Below are 19309 nucleotides of genomic sequence, written 5' to 3'. Positions count from 1 at the left end.
CAAATAATCATGGCAGCATTATTTATAATAGCCAAAAACAGAAAGCAATCCAAATGCTCACTGACGGCTGAAGGGATAAACAAAATGTGATATATCCATACAATGCAATACTATTAATCACTAAAAGGGAACAAAATTCTGATACATGCTATAATATGGATGAAATCACAAGGAATTATTATAAGAAGGGTTGGAGAAAGTAACCGTGATCTAAAAACAAAAATCACTGAAAAATAAATGGGAATTACTTGGGGACACATAGAGACAGCAATGATGAAGAATGGTAAGTGATAATAGTCTTCAAAAGAGATTCAAAGATGAACAAGATCCTGATTTGTCAGTTCCCTTAACTCCTCTCCTTCTCTGGTCTTGTCTTCCATCCTACTTCAGCCACTTATTGCATGGTCATGTGCCAGACGTCATCATCTCCAATAACTACATGGCCTTGGTTCTACTCATTTGACTCTAACTGCTACCTCTCGAGGCTACAGCTCACTCATTCTACTATCACAACTGTAACACTCCTTAGAGCTCCAAGTCATCCCTCCTATCATTCTTTTTTTTTTTACATTCACTTTCCTCTTTACCTAGCTTAATAATTATAGTCTTGTGGTCTATGATTACAATCACTTTCCTGCATAAAAGTTTGACTCCTCCCATGTTACCATAAATGATACATTCATGCTGTCTTTAAAGGCAACCACTCTTCCCCACCCAGTCTGTATATAAATTCATCCACTCTCTAATCAGCCCAAAAACATCACTCCAGAAGTTCTCACCTATCTCTCTCCTATACCCATTTCCTCACTCATTATCATGAAACTGTGTTGTTTTGCTCTCATTTTTTAAAACTCTAATTCCTGTGACTCTGTTTCCCCCCACAAGCTACCACTCCATTTTATTTTTGCTCCCTCTTTGTAGCAACACTCCTCTAAAGAATTTTTAATACACATTCTCTAGTTCCTCTTCTCTCATTCTCTTCTTTTCTAAATCCACTGCAGATAAGCTTGTTTCCACACCACTCTCCCCAAACTACTCCTATCCAAGTCAGAAACCACAACTGAATCTGTGGTCAAATCTCAGTTGTCATCCTATCACCTTAAGGATGTCCTCTAGTCTCAAGATAGTACCTACCACTTATATGCTTGTAACACCCAAGTTTATACCTCTAATCTGGAGAAATAACTCACCACTGCCTATTTAACATCACTACTTGGATGTCTTCTAGAGACTGAAAAATCAGTATCTCTAAAACTGAACACCTGATCTTCCCCAATAACTGCTTTATCCACAGACTTCCCCATCCTGGTTGATAGAAACATCATCCCTTCAGGTACACAGGCCAAAAATCTTAAGAGTAATACCTGACTCCTAGCTTTCTCTCACAACCCACATCCAATCCATTAGTAAATCCTATTGGCTCTATCTTCAGAATAAATTCATAATACTGCTACTGCTCACCTCTTCTACTGCTACTGCCCCCATCATGTCTAACTAGGATTACTACAATAGCTCTCTAATTGATCTTTTTGCTTCTATCCTTAAATTCCTATATACATCAGCCAAACAACTTTTTAATACATAATGCAAACTGTCTCCCTGATCTACACAAAATCCTGCAAGGATTGTTATTTCCTACAGAATGGTAAAGGCTCTACACAAAATCTTGCCCTATGTCTCTGACATCATTTCCCATTTCTCTCCATTTTGATCACTTTGTTCTTGCTATACTGGCCTCATTCCTCAAACATACCAAGGAAGCTTTCATCTGTATACTGCCTGTTCCCTAAGACTGGAATGCTCTTCCCCTACATGCCCTATGGTTCACTCCTTCAAATCCTTCAAATGCTTGCTTACATGTCACTTTTCTGTGACCTCTAATCTAACCACTCTATTTAAACTAGAGACCGTATCAAACCTTTATATATCATTCAAACATCTCCACTGCCCTCAACCTGCTTCCCATTATCTTTTTCCAAAGTAGTTACCACCTTTCACATATTATATTACCCATTACTTAGTTTGTTTATTGTTCATAGTCTGTCAATGACTATTGGAATTTAAAATCTACCAAAAAAGAACCTTTATCTGTTTCGTTTATTGCTCTATCCCCAGAATGAAGGACAATTCATGGTACAAAGTCAGCGTATAATAAATATTGGCTGAGTGAATAGATGAGGAAACGCAGGTTCACAGAAGTAAAAGTACTTTCCAAATAGCAAAGCTGAAGCTTGGACCCAAGGCTAATTTCATAGTCAATACCATTAATCACAAAACCATGTTGCCTTATCTATTAGAGGTAACAGTAACTAGCACAATTGATGGCATTTACACTTAGTGGAACCTCATCAAAATCAACCTTTGTAAGTTTTTTTTTCAAAAAGAACTAGTGTTAATCAGTGTATTGCATTAAGTAGAGTGAGTACATTTGATCAGCAATGCTCACTGCCTAACTCTCTTTCTATACATAAGCATTAAAAGCATCCAATACTTCAGTGTTGAAATTCAGCCAAAGAGCTATTTATTTTTCTTGATGAATAAGCACTTTGAAATTTTTTCTGAAAGTAAGACTGAATTATTAGTCATGCACTCATTGAGAAATATTTATTGATTTCCTACCACTTGCCAGACTCCAGACTACAGTTTAGCTCTGTTTCTCATACACAGATCACTGCAATGGCCTTGCTGTTGTTCTTCTTGATTTCAATCAGGTCTCCTCTCCTTCAACTCATCCAAAACATCACTGCCGGTTATCTTTCCAGAACTCAATGTCATAATGATATTCCTTTCTTAAAATCTTTCAAGGTTTCTGACTGCCTTCAGCTGAAAGTTCAAATATACCACACTAGGCTTCTTATGATCCAGATGCCCAATTCTATTTCATAAATTCACACACAAACACATGTAAACACACACTCATACACACCTTCCCATATCACAGTTTCTTCAGATCTTCTATTCCCTCTATTTGGAATGCTTTTCACAGACATGTCCTCCCATATATGCATAATCCCCACTTTCTCAAAGTCTACATGACAAATTCTACTCATCCTTGAAAATACATCTCAAGAATCATATTCTCTGGAGAAGTTTTGCCTAATTCTACCATACTAAATTGTGGAGTCTTTCTCTTTTTTTCTCATTCCGACTTTAGTAAACTATGCTTAAATACTTCTAGCACAGAAATTAGCATATGGCATTATAACTGAAAATTTATTTTTTTGTTCTCAATACTAGTCTGTAAGCACCTATAATTATCTGCTGAGTGGAATAATTTTAGTAGTATTTACGATTACATAAAGTTATCAATATCCTTTTCTCCCTTTATGTATCATTAATGAAACAGAGGTTGAATTCCTAGTTACTAGTTCAAATAATTTTTATAGTGACAGCGTTGATCTCCCAACACTAGTCAGAACATTATAAAGAAACATTCTTAAACAATAATTTTGCTCAGAATGCTGTTTCCAGTGGCAGCCAATCACACATTTTAATCAATACCTTGAGTCTTCAGTTCAAGTAATCCAAAATCAACTGCCACAAAATAGATACAAAGTAGTCCACTCATCATTTCCTCAATTTACTTTTAATTCTCTCACTTTCTTACATTTATTTTCTCCCTTGTATCTTTCTTTTATATCTCAGTACTTCATTTTCTTTCCTACTACTGAATTTTCTTTCCTTGAATTCTTCTTCCCTTATGACCAGGCCATGACACAAGAGAGATAACACAGATACATTAGTCTATTGGCTTTTCAAATACAATAGAATTTTCTAAACGTCCAAAAAAGTATCAATCTTCCTTAAATCTGCTAATAAAACCATCAGTTTACTTTTGCCCAACTCAGTCTTACTGAAAAATAAAGAACAGATTTTATCATTAAGAACACAACAATAAAAAAGAACAATGAAATTAAAATACTGAAATATCTATAATTAATACCTAAGCTCCACTATGTCACTAACTGCAAAACAATACAGTACCAAAAATATCAGTTCCAATGGAAAAATACAGTAACATTTTAAAGTAAAATATAAATAAAATAAATATAAAATAGATTACCTTCCTTCATTGACAAGTTCAATAAAAGCAAGGCCTGCATTCTTCTGAATAGAATTCTGCCACTCCTAAAAAACAGAAGAAAATAGCTGAACAAATTTCACTCAGTAGGTTATTTCTTTAAAACAACAATAAGGAAAAACATCATCCACATCAATTTCGCACCTGAGCTCTTAATGGAAAAGCTGTGTTAAACACGCTGCCCTACCCAACGCAGCGCCGTGAACACAATAGTTGACATTGAGAAGTAAGCTAAATATGTCAGCAACAATTTGATTCTAGATGAACTAAATGAGCCTATCTATACTTAATCTTATCCTTTTAGTTCTACACCATTACATGTAACTGATTTAACTGAAACAGTTGGAAAGAAAGAGAACAAAGCAGACCAAGGACAGAGGTTTTGTTTTTGTTTCTTTAAGAGATGCATCACCCTAAATGAGGGGAAGACAGAATTAAGTAGCTTCATAAACTTAATAAATAGCACACATTCTACAAAAATCGATCATTAATGACTGAGAGAAAGACAAGAAACATCAGTGAATTTGACTAGACCATTTTTTCAGTGGGAAACTATAGCTCACTAGACCTTTGAATTAGTAAAAGATGGTATAAATCTATTAATATATTCTTTATGAATAAGATATCCACTAAAAAGCCTTCAAAGGAAATCAACCAGTAGAGTATATACAAACGAATTTTTTTAATCTTCATCTCAAAACATATATAAAATAAGAATTAATCCCATAAGGCCGGGCCACATGAATTGAAATGTAACTGGATTTGAGAAATGCCAATGTATCCATGTATGTGTTTGTCTATTTTTTAACACAACTAGACATACATACAAAATCTTTATGTTCCTTACAACTAAAGAGCCCTTATATTCTATCTATAAATATCCCTCAACTAATCTGTTTTGGTTCTTTTATAAAACTCAAAACAAAAGATAATGTCTGCAACCTTACTATTGTGACCATAAACAGTACTCAGTAATGCCTTAAAGGTATCAAAGCTCTTAAAGAGCTTCAAACCCATGTTATTTCACCCCTGAGCACTGCTCCATGTCAGACAGATTCTTTTTTTTTTTTAAGCCTTATTCTATCTCTTCTATTTTCTCCTTTTTATTCCAAATTTGGTATTACTTTCTTTCATGCTTTGAAAAACCAAGGTGGCTCTCAGGACTGAAATTGCTATTTGCCATAATTTTCTTATAGGTTCTGTATCATGAATGTATCAGTAAGAGCATACTAGCAGAATATATACAGTAGAAGGAAAATTAGATATAAAGTCTGTCAGACATTTGCAGATGGGCCTAAAACAGCCTCGAAGTATCCTGTGTCCTAGGAAGGGTCAGAAAATTATCCTAGAAAGATGTACAAGTAGTTGAGGCTCTGAGAGGATGAGGACAACACAGCTGTGACCTCTGCTGATAGACAGCAGGGAATCAAACCAGACGGTGACACCTAAAGGGATGCCCTAGTCGAGGAACAGAAGCGCATGCTCAGTCCTCATCTGGGACACCCGACACATCACCCTCAGCAAGCCGCCTGGAAATCTGATACAGCACCAGAGTGTGGGGAGGCAAGACCTTAAATTGACTGAGTTTCCATTTAGATCACTCACTTGAAGGGAAAATCTCAAAAGGAAAATTAACTTCAGTAAAAAGAAAACAGATACCTTTCTTGCTAGAAAAAAAAATTAGGAAGAAAGGCAAGAGGTTATCCTATTATATATAATTGTCTAGATCATACATTTTATTTTCAAAAGTATTTATTAATATTATTTTCCTCAAATCCTTTTTGTCTGATCTAAAATTGCAACAGGTGGGTATTTTTATTATATAAAGTATACAAACTCAAAATTCCACATGGTAAAACAGATCATTGTGGAGAGACTCAAATTTTAACTACAGGTAAACACCATTTTAATTTTATCTTCATTTATGTATACAAACTGACTTTTACTTATAATGTAAAATGAGAAAGTATACAATTTAAATTTCACAGAGATTTTAAACAGCATGATCTAAGTGATAGAAAACTAGTTAAAATTAGTATATGTATAAAAAAAAACATCTAAAAATTTTATGACTTCAACTTAACTTGGTATGTCACACAACATATCTTTTTTTTTTTAATTAAAAACAAATTAAACAAGAAGGTACACATAGAACAGGAAGAGTCCAATTTTTACAAAAGCTCAGAAACACATTTTTTTTTTACTGCTAATACATTGGATTCTTGTTTTCCCAAGCATCATTTATTAACTCGTATTTGTTAATTTATAATAACAGCTATCTAATCACCTGAAATAAAACTTTTTCACTATTTTTTTTAAATGAGACAAAATGAGAAATGAAATAAAAATATAGATCTTACTTACACTTTGGGTATTGCTACAGAAACCTCATAATTTTCAAAGATATCAAAGATTATCTACAATACTTAAGGAAGTTGCCAAAACTAAAAAAGATTCATGCTATCCTACAGCATTTTTCTCCACTTCTGAGACAATTATTAAAGAAGGTGTTAGTCTAAACAATTTCAGAAACCACAGCTCAATATAACCTTTAGTGAGTTTTAATAGTTGAAAGAAAAGCTTAATGGTTATCATCTTTCATGATCATTTCAATATTTCATCACAGTATTTACAATTATATAGTGATGCAAAATGTGCCACACATTTAAGGTCTTGGTTATTCTTTTCCCAGAGGTATTGATGAAAAACACGTTAAAAGCCTCAAATCCAACCACTAATGCAACTAAGTAATTTTAAAACACATTTCAGCACTTTGGAGAGGAAGGACTCAAAACACAACTGAGTCAATAATTTCATACCTGTTCTAAGCTGTATTTAATTGGCTATCACTTCCTAAGGCCATAATTGTTGACTAGTCAATTTTTACTAAAATAAACTCAGCTTACTAATGCTCTTAAGTCATACAACAATAATAACAGAGATAGTAGCTTATTAGTGAAATCTATTAAATAAACAGTTACACCAATTTTCCAAAAGTCCACTAAACTTCGGTTGTGGGGTGGGGAAAGACTTCATTAACTAAATTAATTCCATCCTTCCCTACCAACAACAAACAAATACAGAGAAAAATGGCACCAATAAATGTGCTATATATTAATTTGTACTACTTTAATACAACTCTAAATTCCTTAAAATGAACTTGACAGATTTCTGTATGATAATCTCCTACAACATATTTTAGTCTCTTGAATGCAGTACATGAATTTACCTAAATTTTAAAAGTAATTCCCAAATATTACCATGCTGTAAAGCAAATAAAATCAGGCTACCAACTGACAAGACAGACTACATATACCCCCTGTTGCTTTTTTTTTCCCCTTTTTTGGTCAAGCCATCAATGTTGACATTAAATGTAGTATCAATTTTTTATTCTGCTGAGCTAGATAATCACTAAATTATCTTTTACTCTTAAAAAAAGGTATAAAATGAGTGACTTCATGTTAAAATTAGCAGGAAAACAAGAACAAAGATAATAAAGTATATGAGAGACGGTAAAAATTTCTCTACTATCTAGAGGGAAATCAGCTTGAAGCTGCAAACCAACCCTTGTTGCAGAATCCTAGGAAAGGCCAAGGATTGAAGACTGATCACGTGAGGATGGGTGAGGGACAGGGATGAAAGTAATACTAATGAATGAAAGCTGGTATAATAAACACAGAATCTGAGCTCCTCTCCTCACACTGTTGGCCATCCCCACCATGGTAAAAGACTGGAAGTTTACTTTTCACAGAAGTAAACTTCTGAACACTTTAAAAAGCCTTACCGTAGAAAACAAAATAACTTGGAAGTACACGTACTGAACTATGAGACTCCGAGCAATATTAAAGAAATGTTCTGAGAAAACTGAGAGGCCATGATAAAATCTAAGGTCCATTCATCACCAGTAGACAGGATCACGTACAGGCACATAGATTTTTTTGTGCAAAACACTTAAATATAAGCACAAAGGCTCACCAGTCATTAGAGGACAGACTTTTATATGAATAACACACTGCAAAGAAACAGGTAGTAAAAAAAAAAATTACTAAAAACTAAGAACAGACAATATTGTTAAGGGTGTGGGGAGAGGGAGACTAAGGAAAAGTATAGTTAATAACACCAGAAAGATAAAAACTTCCAATGTAAAAAATCAGGGCAGGGATATTGTTTTACTCACTGGTACCTCTCTGCCTCTGTATTAGAATTCTCCATTGAAACATAACTAATATAATGGAGATGCATATTTTATTTATTTTAAGAAACTGGCTCACATAATAGTGAAAGGTGACAAGTTCCAAGATCTGCAGAGTGAGTCAGAGAGCTGGAGACCCAGGAAAGCCAATGGTATAGTTCTACTCAAAGTCAAAAAGCCTAAGAATCAGGAAAACCAAGTAGTTCCAGTATGAAAGGCAATAGGCTCAAAAGAGCCAAGGTATCAGTTTGAGTACAAAGGCAGGAAAAATCCAAATGTCTCAGTTCTAAGGCAGCAAGCAAGCAGAATTCTCTTTACTCAGGGTAGACTCAGCCTTTTTGTTCTAGGCAGGCCTTCAACTGTTTGGATGAGGCCCACTCACATCAGGAAAGGCAATCTGCTCTACTCAGCCAGTATCATTCAGAAATACCTACTGTTTGACCAAATATCTGGACACTCCATGGCCCAATCAAATCGATACAAAATGAGCTTGCCCCTCCCCTTATCCGCTCAGAAAACCTCAGAAAACTAGAAAATGCTCTTAAAAATTAAAAGTATAATATCAAACAAAAATTTTGAAAGAAGTATTGAAGATATTGAACAAGCATCTCAAGAGAGTAAATTAAAAGATAAAATGAAGAAAATGATGAGTATGGATATGAAAGTTAGAAAATTAATCCAGATAGTCCAACAACTAAGAGGAGTTCTAGAAACAGAAATGAGAAAAAATAGAGAAAGTAATTTGCATAGATATAATTCAAGTAAATTTCTCTGAACACAAGTACATACTTTCTCAGAGTGAAAAAAGTTTACACAAAATAACAGACAATGAATTTTAAAAGATCTACCCATACCAAGGCACAATCCAGTAACATAAACAACAAACAAATTTTAAAATAAAAATATTAAAAGCTTCTTGGGGGCAAGGGATGGGAAAGACTATAATTTTCGGCTTATAATCCTAATATCCCAACAATCCATCAATCACATACAAAGGTTAAAAACAAAAAAAAGACATTTTCATACAAGCAAGCTCTAAAAAATTCTACTGTCATGCATTCTTAAGAAATTACAAAGAACGTGCCTCATCAAAATTAATACTGAGGCCCCACTATCATCCTCCATCCCTGTTCTGCTTTAACTTGTACTTACTACCACTTAGATTTCTTTTTTGCTTTTCCCTTTGTTTTATTCTCTCCTATATTCCAGTGCTAGGACAGTGATGAGCACATACAGAATAAATGATCAATAAATGTTGAATCAGTGTATCTTTCAAAAAAGAAGGCCACTGTGGGTCACAAGAAATAGACATTACAACATAAGAGGAAGAAGAGGGAAATTCTAGATTGATGATAAAAAGAAGCCTCCAGGTGACAGCTTTCTACAAACGTGCTAAGTAACCAAGCCAGTTTGAAACAGGGAAATAGAGAACTCCAAGCACTCTGTCCCCAGGAAAAACAACTGCACCAATAGACACCAAGTGTATTCACATTTTGATGATTCCAGTAGAAATTTTAGAAATAAATTTGTGGTGGGTACACAGGAATTTAAATAAATAAAAAAGTAGGAAATCATTAATTCCAGGAGAAAGAATGAAAGGAAGAGAGACAAACGAGTGGAAGAAAGGAAAAAAAGGAGAGAACAGAGGAAGGAAGGAAAAGGGGAGGGAGAGGGGGGAAGGTGGCTGGATAAGCATGGTACCTTTTGTAGGTCTGCATGGATATTTACACTGTCACAATAAACGCTAAGTATTGTTTTAACTAAGTACTACGATGTAATTATACCGGAAAATAGTGTGAAATGGAAAGGGAGGGCAATGTAAGTAACCGATGGTCATCTTTCACAGAAGACATCAGATGATGTCTAAAATAGAAAAGTCGAGAAATGGTTATTATATCATTTAGAAATGTGAAAGTAGCAGAGTCATCAACTAAGAAATTTAAACACGGCTCCTTCCAGAAACTAAGAATTAAGGGAGGGAAGAAGAGCTAAGGTAGGAACTGTTGTTTTCAGTTTAAGTATTATACTATTTTTAGATCTTTGAAATAATATACATATTTTCTGTGATAAAAATAAAATTTATATTAAAAAGCACATGTTCTAAATGAACAATAGTAACTGAATAGAAAGTAAAAATAAAGATACACATAATATTTTAAACTGAATAATAGGTACTTTTGCAAAATTATTCTGATATATCTCCAAATAACAGAACAAGCATTCAAGTTTCACAGGTAATGATATTCAAACTACAAAAATGCAAATGTATCATAAACTATTAAGAATTTTTATTTTTGTAAAGCATTTTACATTCAGCCAAATAAAATTAACTTTATTGCTATTGGCAACGATATAGTCAACTTTTTTGTAAGTATTAATCTAAGGATCCAAACATAACTTAAAAGAATGAAGAATGTTAACAAAAACTCATATCAAATTATTTCATTTTCCTTATAAAAAAATTAAAATTTTAATAGTTTATGCTCTTCAATGAAATATCAATATTAATATTTTAAGTCATTATAGTTATCTACACCTTTGTCAAATAAATCAAATTGGTTGGATATAGATCTAATTACCACCTGAAATAGATGTCAGAAACACTATTAGAAGTCAAGGGAGGAGGCCACAGAGGAGAGCTCAAATGAAGAGAGCTCAAAATTGAGACCCACACTAAACACAGGACTAAAGGTCAAAACTAGAGAAAACTGGTTCATTGTCAAGATATAGTAATCTTAAGTGCTCAAAGTAAACTATCAAGAACTTTTCAACAGTGTTTGCACTTTGTGTCAGCACTCTCTCAACAGCATATCTAACACAAACTTGAGTAACAACATACTGGGAAAGAATACAGCATAACAGTAAAGAACAGGTTTTATTCCACCGTCTCTTTAGATGGTGAAACAAACCAATACATGAAATTTCCAAAAAAAAAACACTGCCTTTTGGAAAGTTTTGGTTTTGATTATTTTTGTGAAATTGTACATCTAGTTTGTACAAATATTATGGCTCAGTTTATAAATAAAATACATTATGTACACAGGTAACTACAAAGTAAAGAAAGGAAAAAAAGAAAAATTCTATTAAAGTTGGATTAGCAAATGGTTCCATTTTATAACTGCTTATTTAACAAATATTTATGAATATTTACTATGTACAAGGAATTGACTATTGATAGATTTATAGGATTGACAAAATAAAAAATGCAAGGATTTAAAAATTCAAAAAGTTGAGATAACCATGCAATTATGTGATTATATATAGTTGTAAGTTATTTGTAAATAATCAAAAAACAGTAATCCCCTGCTGTTGTGTTTAACCATACGTTAAAATTAATATATCTGCAAATGTCTTTAAAAATCTGTTTTTAAACCTTTTCAGGAAAAAAAATCTCCAGCCAATAATAATCCTTCGAATTACTTCCAAACTGACATCGATATATTCAAGATACTTCACTGATCAATCAAAAAAAAGCTTGATTTCAATAAAGGTGACAAAAGTTGCTCTAACCCTTTCCAGCAACAAGCTCTCAACAGATGATCATCATTAAGCTTATATGTGGGCTTCACATTCAGGAGCTATATAAATGTGTCCTATTAGTACATGGTCAGTCTGTTTGGCAACTCCAGTTCTCCAGACATATGGCAATTGCTGCCCTTTGAGGTCTGAAGTCAAGTCTTTGGGGAATCTCAAAGCCTGCACTGAAATTACAAGGAGTGTTCATTAGAGACTGCTGGAGAGGAAACATGAAAGACTTCCATTAAAACTATATAAAACAGCTAATTATTTTTAAAAGATTTTTAAACCATCTTACGTACTCAGCTACAATAAAAAGTATTTAACAACTGAATTGTTTTTAAAAGCACTACTTTCAGGACATGGGCACAAACAGCTTTCTTCAGCTTTCTTCATGCCTCCCAACCCCCACCTCAATACACCTAACATACCTTTTTTCTAGGAATCATCAAGTCAACCTTTTTGTGTCCTGGGAAAGAATAAAATTATCTTATACCTCTAAATTCTTTCTACAGATCACTGTAAACATTTATAAAATGAAGGTATTTTTAGAGACAAAGTTCTATGTTATAATATTTTGTTTTGAATTACACTGTTAAATTCAGCCAGACGTACATATGTGTTTCTTTTTAGATGCTTTTCTTTTTACTCAAGAAGATTGCATCTATTTCATTTCTATTCTGTTTTACACCAATAATCATAAAAAACTTATAAGCACAAAATAATATAAATCAGATACTAGCTAATCTATGAAATGGCATTTATTAGGTAATAGTATGGAAAATGTACGAAGATTCAAATGTTTAAAGTTAAAGAAAAATGTCAATAAATTAACAGACAAGAGTTCAAAGAAATTTCATGTCTTTGTTGTCTCAAGATTTTGAAAAACATAATAGTTTTCTAATTAATTGTTGCCATTTTAACTTTTGAATGTGTAGACACTTTAACTTGAGAGAACATTTACTAAATTTTGCAACAAAACAATACTGCAGAATATTTCAGTAACAAATCTCTATAAAATGTTACATAAAATTCATTAGTTTGCCTCAATCATTTCTTGAATTCACATATATGTTGGTTTCTGACAGCCTAATTCCAAAAAGCAATTACAACCTCAATCCATATGTAAAAAGATAACAGAAAGCAAGTACATTAAACCAGTTTAAAAGAATAAAAATCTAAAGAAAACAGATTACGAATGATTTATATGAATGCCTAGTGCTGAAGTTAATTACAAGTAACCCAATAAAATAGTGCCTTTATTATTGTACAGCAAGTAATAGCTCTAGATGTAAAAACCAGAACTCTTTCTGCTGACTTTCGCATGCCCAATCCCACAGCACACAACATTAAGAATTAAACATGCAGTAAATAAGGCATATAGAAAACAGCAGTTTTTAACTAAAAGCAGAAAACTCTCCTGCTGTTTAACCATTTGGAGTCTCCCACTCTGAAAAGTGACCACTGTAAACTGATACTCTGTACTCACTGAGTACATTCTTAGTGTTAATATAAAGTGAGACCTGATTTTTGTATTCACAGTTTTGCATCAAAAAAAAAAAAAAAAAGTAACAGTGAAATAGCATTCACCAGGACAAAATAAAGAATGTTTAGGCTATGAAATGATGGTATCTTCAGAATCAAAATGTTCCTAACCTCATACTGTATCTACCAATAAAGCTTTGGTCCTGATTTGAAAGTGTACTATCTAAGACACATACATTGCATGCTACAGTAACACGTTATAGTTGTCAATCTAAGACCAATCACAGTATGCTTAATGACTTTCCCGATGAGGAGGAGTAAGACCTTTCAGTCCAGAATGATCCCATGCCTCTGTCAAATATTTATCAATGCACCTAATGAGATATTAGATGGTAAAAACTTATAGCTTAATGCAAAAGTCATAACACATGTTATGAGTAAACATCAACATGTAGGTCATTTTGACCTACAACATAACTAAAATAGTGATATGAAATATTTGATAACCTGGTTTTGCTGCACAAATAAATCAGAACTGATAAAACAAATAATCAACAGTACATTTATCTGGGAGTATTTTATTCATATCAATTTCATCTCCATTAGAAATGCATGCAATATGAGTTTATTTTGCCTTTTTTTCTGGGTCAATAATTCACAAACTGGAATTTTTCTCGACTATTAATGGTCCCTATCTCTTTACGTTCTCAACAGTACCTGATTCACCATTCCATATAATAAACATTCACATGTTCGTTAAAGAACCCCTAATTTAACACCGTTAGGTAAAAGAGGGAGGAGCACTGCACTAAGAACACTCACTAGACAGATTAGTTTTCTGTGGCTGCTGCAACAACTCATCACAAACTTGGTGGCTTAAAATGCTAGAAGCCTGTTCTTTCACAGTTCTGGAGGCCAGTAGTCCAAAATGAGTGACACAGAGCCAAAACCAACATGTCAGCAAAGCTGCTCTCCTCCTGGAAGCTCTGGGGGACAATCTGCTCCTTACCTCTTCCAAGTTTCTAGTGGCTGTCGGCAATCCTTGGCTCTCTGCTCCACCAACACACTGCCTCCTCCTCTGGGTGCCTAAGTCTAATCTCCCTCTGAGTCTCTCTATTTATAAGGATACAGCACTGAGGGCCCATTCAGATAATTCAGTAGTATCCCCTCCTCTCAAAATCCTTAATAGAATCACGCAAACACCCCTTTTCCAAATAAGGAACTCTCAAAGATTCCAGAGATTTGAAATAGATATCTTTTGGGGGGAGCCATTTTTCAGTCTATCACACTAGAATAACAAAATTAAAAGAACAGAAAGGGCAAGTGGAAGAAAACTGAACTTCACTAACAAGTTCAACAAAATTCAAAAGATTCAAAAGAAATAAAAACATCTTTAAAAAATTAGTGTATTGTGGCAAGAGCTGGAAAATTTTTTAACAACTTGTGCTCCAAGCGTTGGTTCTAATAATGATTGATTTGTGACTGGTTTTGTTTTCAGTTCCAGAAATTCAGCTTAATTTGCTAGGTATAAAGCCTATCAGATTATAAGAAACCCAAATCTGGGCAGCTGAGATACAAGTAACAAGCAGATATAGAAAGAACAATTCCTGATAATAGCAGAAAAGCAATGACAGAACAGCCAAGTGTCCAAATTGGGCAGCAGTCTAGACGTGCTTAAGAGACTGACAAGAAACAGAAAGCGTCTTTGTTAAAAAAAAAAAACTCTTCCCTGTTATTTTACTTTCTCACTGCCAATGACCAACCTCCTTTTTTCTTAACTTACAGCAGTAGAAAATAGAATCCTGTGCTCACAAACTAAACTACAAATTAGTGCTACAGAACAACAGTGAATCTTTTGAATAGGTTTAATAGGAACATCTCTGAAAGACTGAGCAAATGTACAAACTTTCTTAGGTAAAGGAATAGGTCATCTCCCCTCTGTAAAAAGAACAGTAAGAAATCAGAATTAAGTTTACTCTCGATTATATCTGATAACAAGAATAACCTGACAAGCCAACAGACCTAACAAGACAATACTGATGTTTTAACTGAATGTCTAATGAAAACTGGAGCTTCCAATAAAGAATTTTCAAAAGTACATAATTACTATCAAAAAGAACGCACTGCATCCAGTATTTAGGACACTGGCACACATCACCATACTCACTATGTGTAAAAGTACCTTGTGGAAAGGAAGCTGTCAGAAGAATGTCAGAACAGGTTCAGGGTTAGGCAGTTAAGTTTTTCTGGTAAATTACCCAGAAAATGGCATTATGTGCATCACACATATATCAAGTATCTCAATACTACTTACAAGGCAGCAGAGACATAAGAATAAACTAACATAAAATAATATTAGAGACCTTGGAAATAAGGCAGCAGAGTTTGAATTTGATAAGACAGAAAACTACAGCTTCTCTTGGAACAGAACTATAAAGACACTCCTAGGAAAGTAAATTTGTTAGTACATACTAGAAGAGGTAAAACTGACAGAAAGGAAAAAGGTCACTTCTCCAAACCAAGAATAAGCTTCGTCAGAATTTGTGATTCTTTACAGAGACGTTTTCCAAATGATACTCCTTAATTGTCCCTGCATGTCTCCCCCATTCTGAGAGGTCCCCAGTTGAGAATCATCATAATGAGCAACTGTTAACGATGATACATTTCACCAGAAAAAAAAAAAAAAAAAGGTTGGCCATCAGTGACCTAGGTTAACTGTTATAAAAGTATTTCTCAAATATGGTAACACAGGTGTTGAAAGTAATGTATAAATAAAAAGCACTAAAATATACAAAAGAGATCTTTAAGAAAATCATTAGAGTAGTAATTGCTAAAATGACATCAACCTCACTTGTATTCAGGTAAACTTTATTGACACTCAAAAGAAGCTATCCCTATGGCCAGCACAAGAAACACTGGGACCACCATCGGGAGCCTATGGAAAATAGGAAGGTTACACATTAACCTTGTCTACATGAAAAAAAGCCCAAAACTGCAAGTCTATGAGGTCTCTCGTAGCTCTAATATTCTAGGGATTGAGATGAAAATGGACTAGAGTGGGCATATAATCACAGAAAGAATAGAAAATACTGAAAGAGACACTGCAGAAAATAATGGTGAACTGAATTTATAAGGCAAAGATCTGAAAAATCTAATTTCATGAAAAGAAAACAAGAGGCACTGAAAATACTGAATAAAGAGAGACGATATTGTGTGCTGTTAAAAACACAGATTCAGAATCTAATAACTTTAATTTACAACCTACTTTGCTTTATGGACTATTCTACGTACTTTAACATATATTATCTAATATAATCTTTATTACACCCATTTCACTCAATAAACTGAGTCTCAAGCAAGTAATTTGCTCAAGGTTACAGAGTAAGTGGTAGAGGGAAAAACATTTATTAAAATTAAAAATCTATCATCACAGCATTTTCCCGGCCTCCATCTCTTTCTATGATCATCTTTTCCTCTCTCCTTTGGTTACCCATGATGGAGACAACAGCCACCTCTACAAAGTTCACCTCCAGCAACAGAGGAATTAATTACTAGAAAGACAAATAGCCTTCAGGGTTCTGATTCTTACTTCATTCAGGCCTAAATCAACGTTCAAACTTTAGATTTTGCTAAAACTGCATACATGCTACTGGAAGTTCATATTATAAAACAGCATCATGACTAAAAATAGCTGCATGACTAAAAAGTACACAACAGATGGACAATATCGACCATTACTAATATATAATAACTGTCACTTCCTAAACCATGCTATTATATTCCAATAGTATGTATCAGGGTCCTAAAGAACTAATATTTTACCTCAGAGTCAACTAAGGCAAACGGTATAAACACTTCAAACAGCAAAACTTAAATCTAGATCTTAAAAATTTTGACTAAAACCAATTAAACTATATACCTTATGAAAAAATATATGATATGGTAATATAGCTGAGGCTTCACAAAGTTATCAGAGTTTGGTATTAAAACAAAGACAATCTCAAGCTTTACACTTTTAATCTAGCCTTTCTGTAACACTTGAACTTCAGTAGATTAGTTTGAGGTAATAAAAAAAATGAGAAGGACTAGGCAAAACCAAGCAATAAAAGCTGAGAAACAGAAACCAAGCTGCAATCATAATTATATTAAAACAAAAGGAAAGTATTATGCTTAGAATATTTCCATTCATGTATTCCTCCTGTTTTCTAACATTCTGCTTAATCCCAAATTTAAAAGACCAGTTGTAAAACGGTAGGGTGCCAAATTAAAGCACACTTTATTTTCAGATGTCTCCATACTCATAGGCTGACTTCCTGTCAGGAAGAGTTCCATTTCCCTGAATACCCCAATCAGCAGGGAACTCGCAGAATTAAGTGCCAGTTGATATTACTTTGTTTTGCATTTACCACCCTTGAGAATAACGTTCAAAGATCGAGTTATATAGTCAGCATGGTATCATCCTTCTGACTAGACTGCCAAGCCACAGGGTGTACTGCAAGTTTCACAAAATGTACCTTAAAAGGTTGTGTTTTCTAAAGCCTAGTGTGCAAGTGAATCAACAGGATGCCTGCATTTCAGAATAAATCCTGCATCTAAAGCTAAATTATGCTTCTCTTTGGTTACAAAGTACTTTAACATTGGAAAGGTCTGAATCCAGATTCAAATAAAGATCAATTAATGTTCACTAATCCATCAACTAAATATTTTATTTTTTTAAAGTAAAATGGAATATTTTAGTCTGACGTATTTTGTTTTTAACGTTTTTGCTGTTGTTTAAAGACAAATGATTCCACCTTATAAAAGCAAGTTATGCTACTAAAATTTCAATCAAGTAAAACCATAAATTTTTTTTTACCATATTAGCATCAAATACAGTTACTAAGCTGTTTTCAGATACTTGACAACTGTTAGTGTATTGAAGATTTTTCATGATCAGTTAATACAGCTTGAATCTTAAACTAACCTCTCCAACTCTCACAGATTTCCAATCATGCTTCAAAGGTCTCTAGTTCCTTCTCATAAGGTCAACTATTTGCTTGCACACAAAACTACATTAATTCTGAGCATTTCAATAAAGAACACCTCTACTCACAGCCTTTGCGCATTATAAGGATAAGCATTCAGAGCAGCTCTAAGACAAAACTAGGTGAGTGTAATGGAAGCCTATTTTTTGATCCTAATATTAATCATTACCATATTGATTTTCATCTATTCACATTCAAAAGGTCATAAGCACTGACAATAACACAGCTCAGAGACAATCAATCGACATTCACTAATTTTCTATAAATACATTCTAAGGATGAAGAGTAAACACATCCAAAACAAAATAAAAGGAGGGATAACATCATGAAAAAGGTTGAAATATTAAATTATACTGATCCTAGTTGGACCATGCTATGTATAAACTGGTCTTAAAGAATCCAATTGCCCCTAAGGTCTTCTTTACATTGGAAAAAGCAAGGATGGTTACAAAGAAAATGGAATGATTATTTACATCATATCAAACACTTAATACACTTCGCAAATTTGATGCCATGCAAGCACATTTTAGCAATGTTCCTACTCAGATATAAATGTTTCTTTTATGAAACCTTGACATACAACAAGGTATTAACATATTTAATAAACACATCATTTTTAAAAGCCAGGCATTCAACATTTGTCATACTCTCTTTGTTAGCAGAGGCTGTGATGCCCAAAATGAATCTTGGGCTCTCTTAAGCTAGTGGCTTAAGGGTGATAGAAATAATTCTACAGAAAGAAAAATCTTCACGCACAAAATGATTCCTTCATAAGAGGTCATCAGTTGAGACTATTTTAACAGGTCCGTTTGTGACTCTTTGCAGGGCAGGGTCACTAGGATTTGTTTGTTTGTTTAATGGAGGGACTGGGGATTGAACCCAGGAACCCATGTATGCTAAGAATATACTCTACCACTGAGTTGTAGCATGTATCCCCGCTACCTACTTACCCTGTTTTGTGATTTTTTTAACCGGTCCTTTTGAGATCCAAAGCTGAGCCAGTGAAAGGGA

At 33.8% G+C, this 19309-nt stretch overlaps 1 protein-coding gene across 5 annotated transcripts in view; it reads right to left on the bottom strand.

The window, feature by feature from the left end:
• Positions 1–19309, bottom strand: part of LRBA (LPS responsive beige-like anchor protein) — a 620528-nt gene that overhangs the window by 410730 nt on the left and 190489 nt on the right. For all 5 annotated transcript variants that reach the window (XM_074377442.1, XM_074377438.1, XM_074377451.1 and 2 more), the window contains one exon: positions 4064–4128. In XM_074377442.1, the coding sequence (XP_074233543.1) occupies positions 4064–4128 (65 nt within the window). The remainder of the gene's footprint in view (positions 1–4063; positions 4129–19309) is intronic.

This window comes from Camelus bactrianus, chromosome 2, assembly GCF_048773025.1.
Source record: "Camelus bactrianus isolate YW-2024 breed Bactrian camel chromosome 2, ASM4877302v1, whole genome shotgun sequence".
Lineage (NCBI taxonomy): Eukaryota > Metazoa > Chordata > Mammalia > Artiodactyla > Camelidae > Camelus > Camelus bactrianus.
The sequence above is the reverse complement of the archived record's forward strand: the minus strand, read 5'-3'. Positions and strand labels throughout refer to the sequence as shown.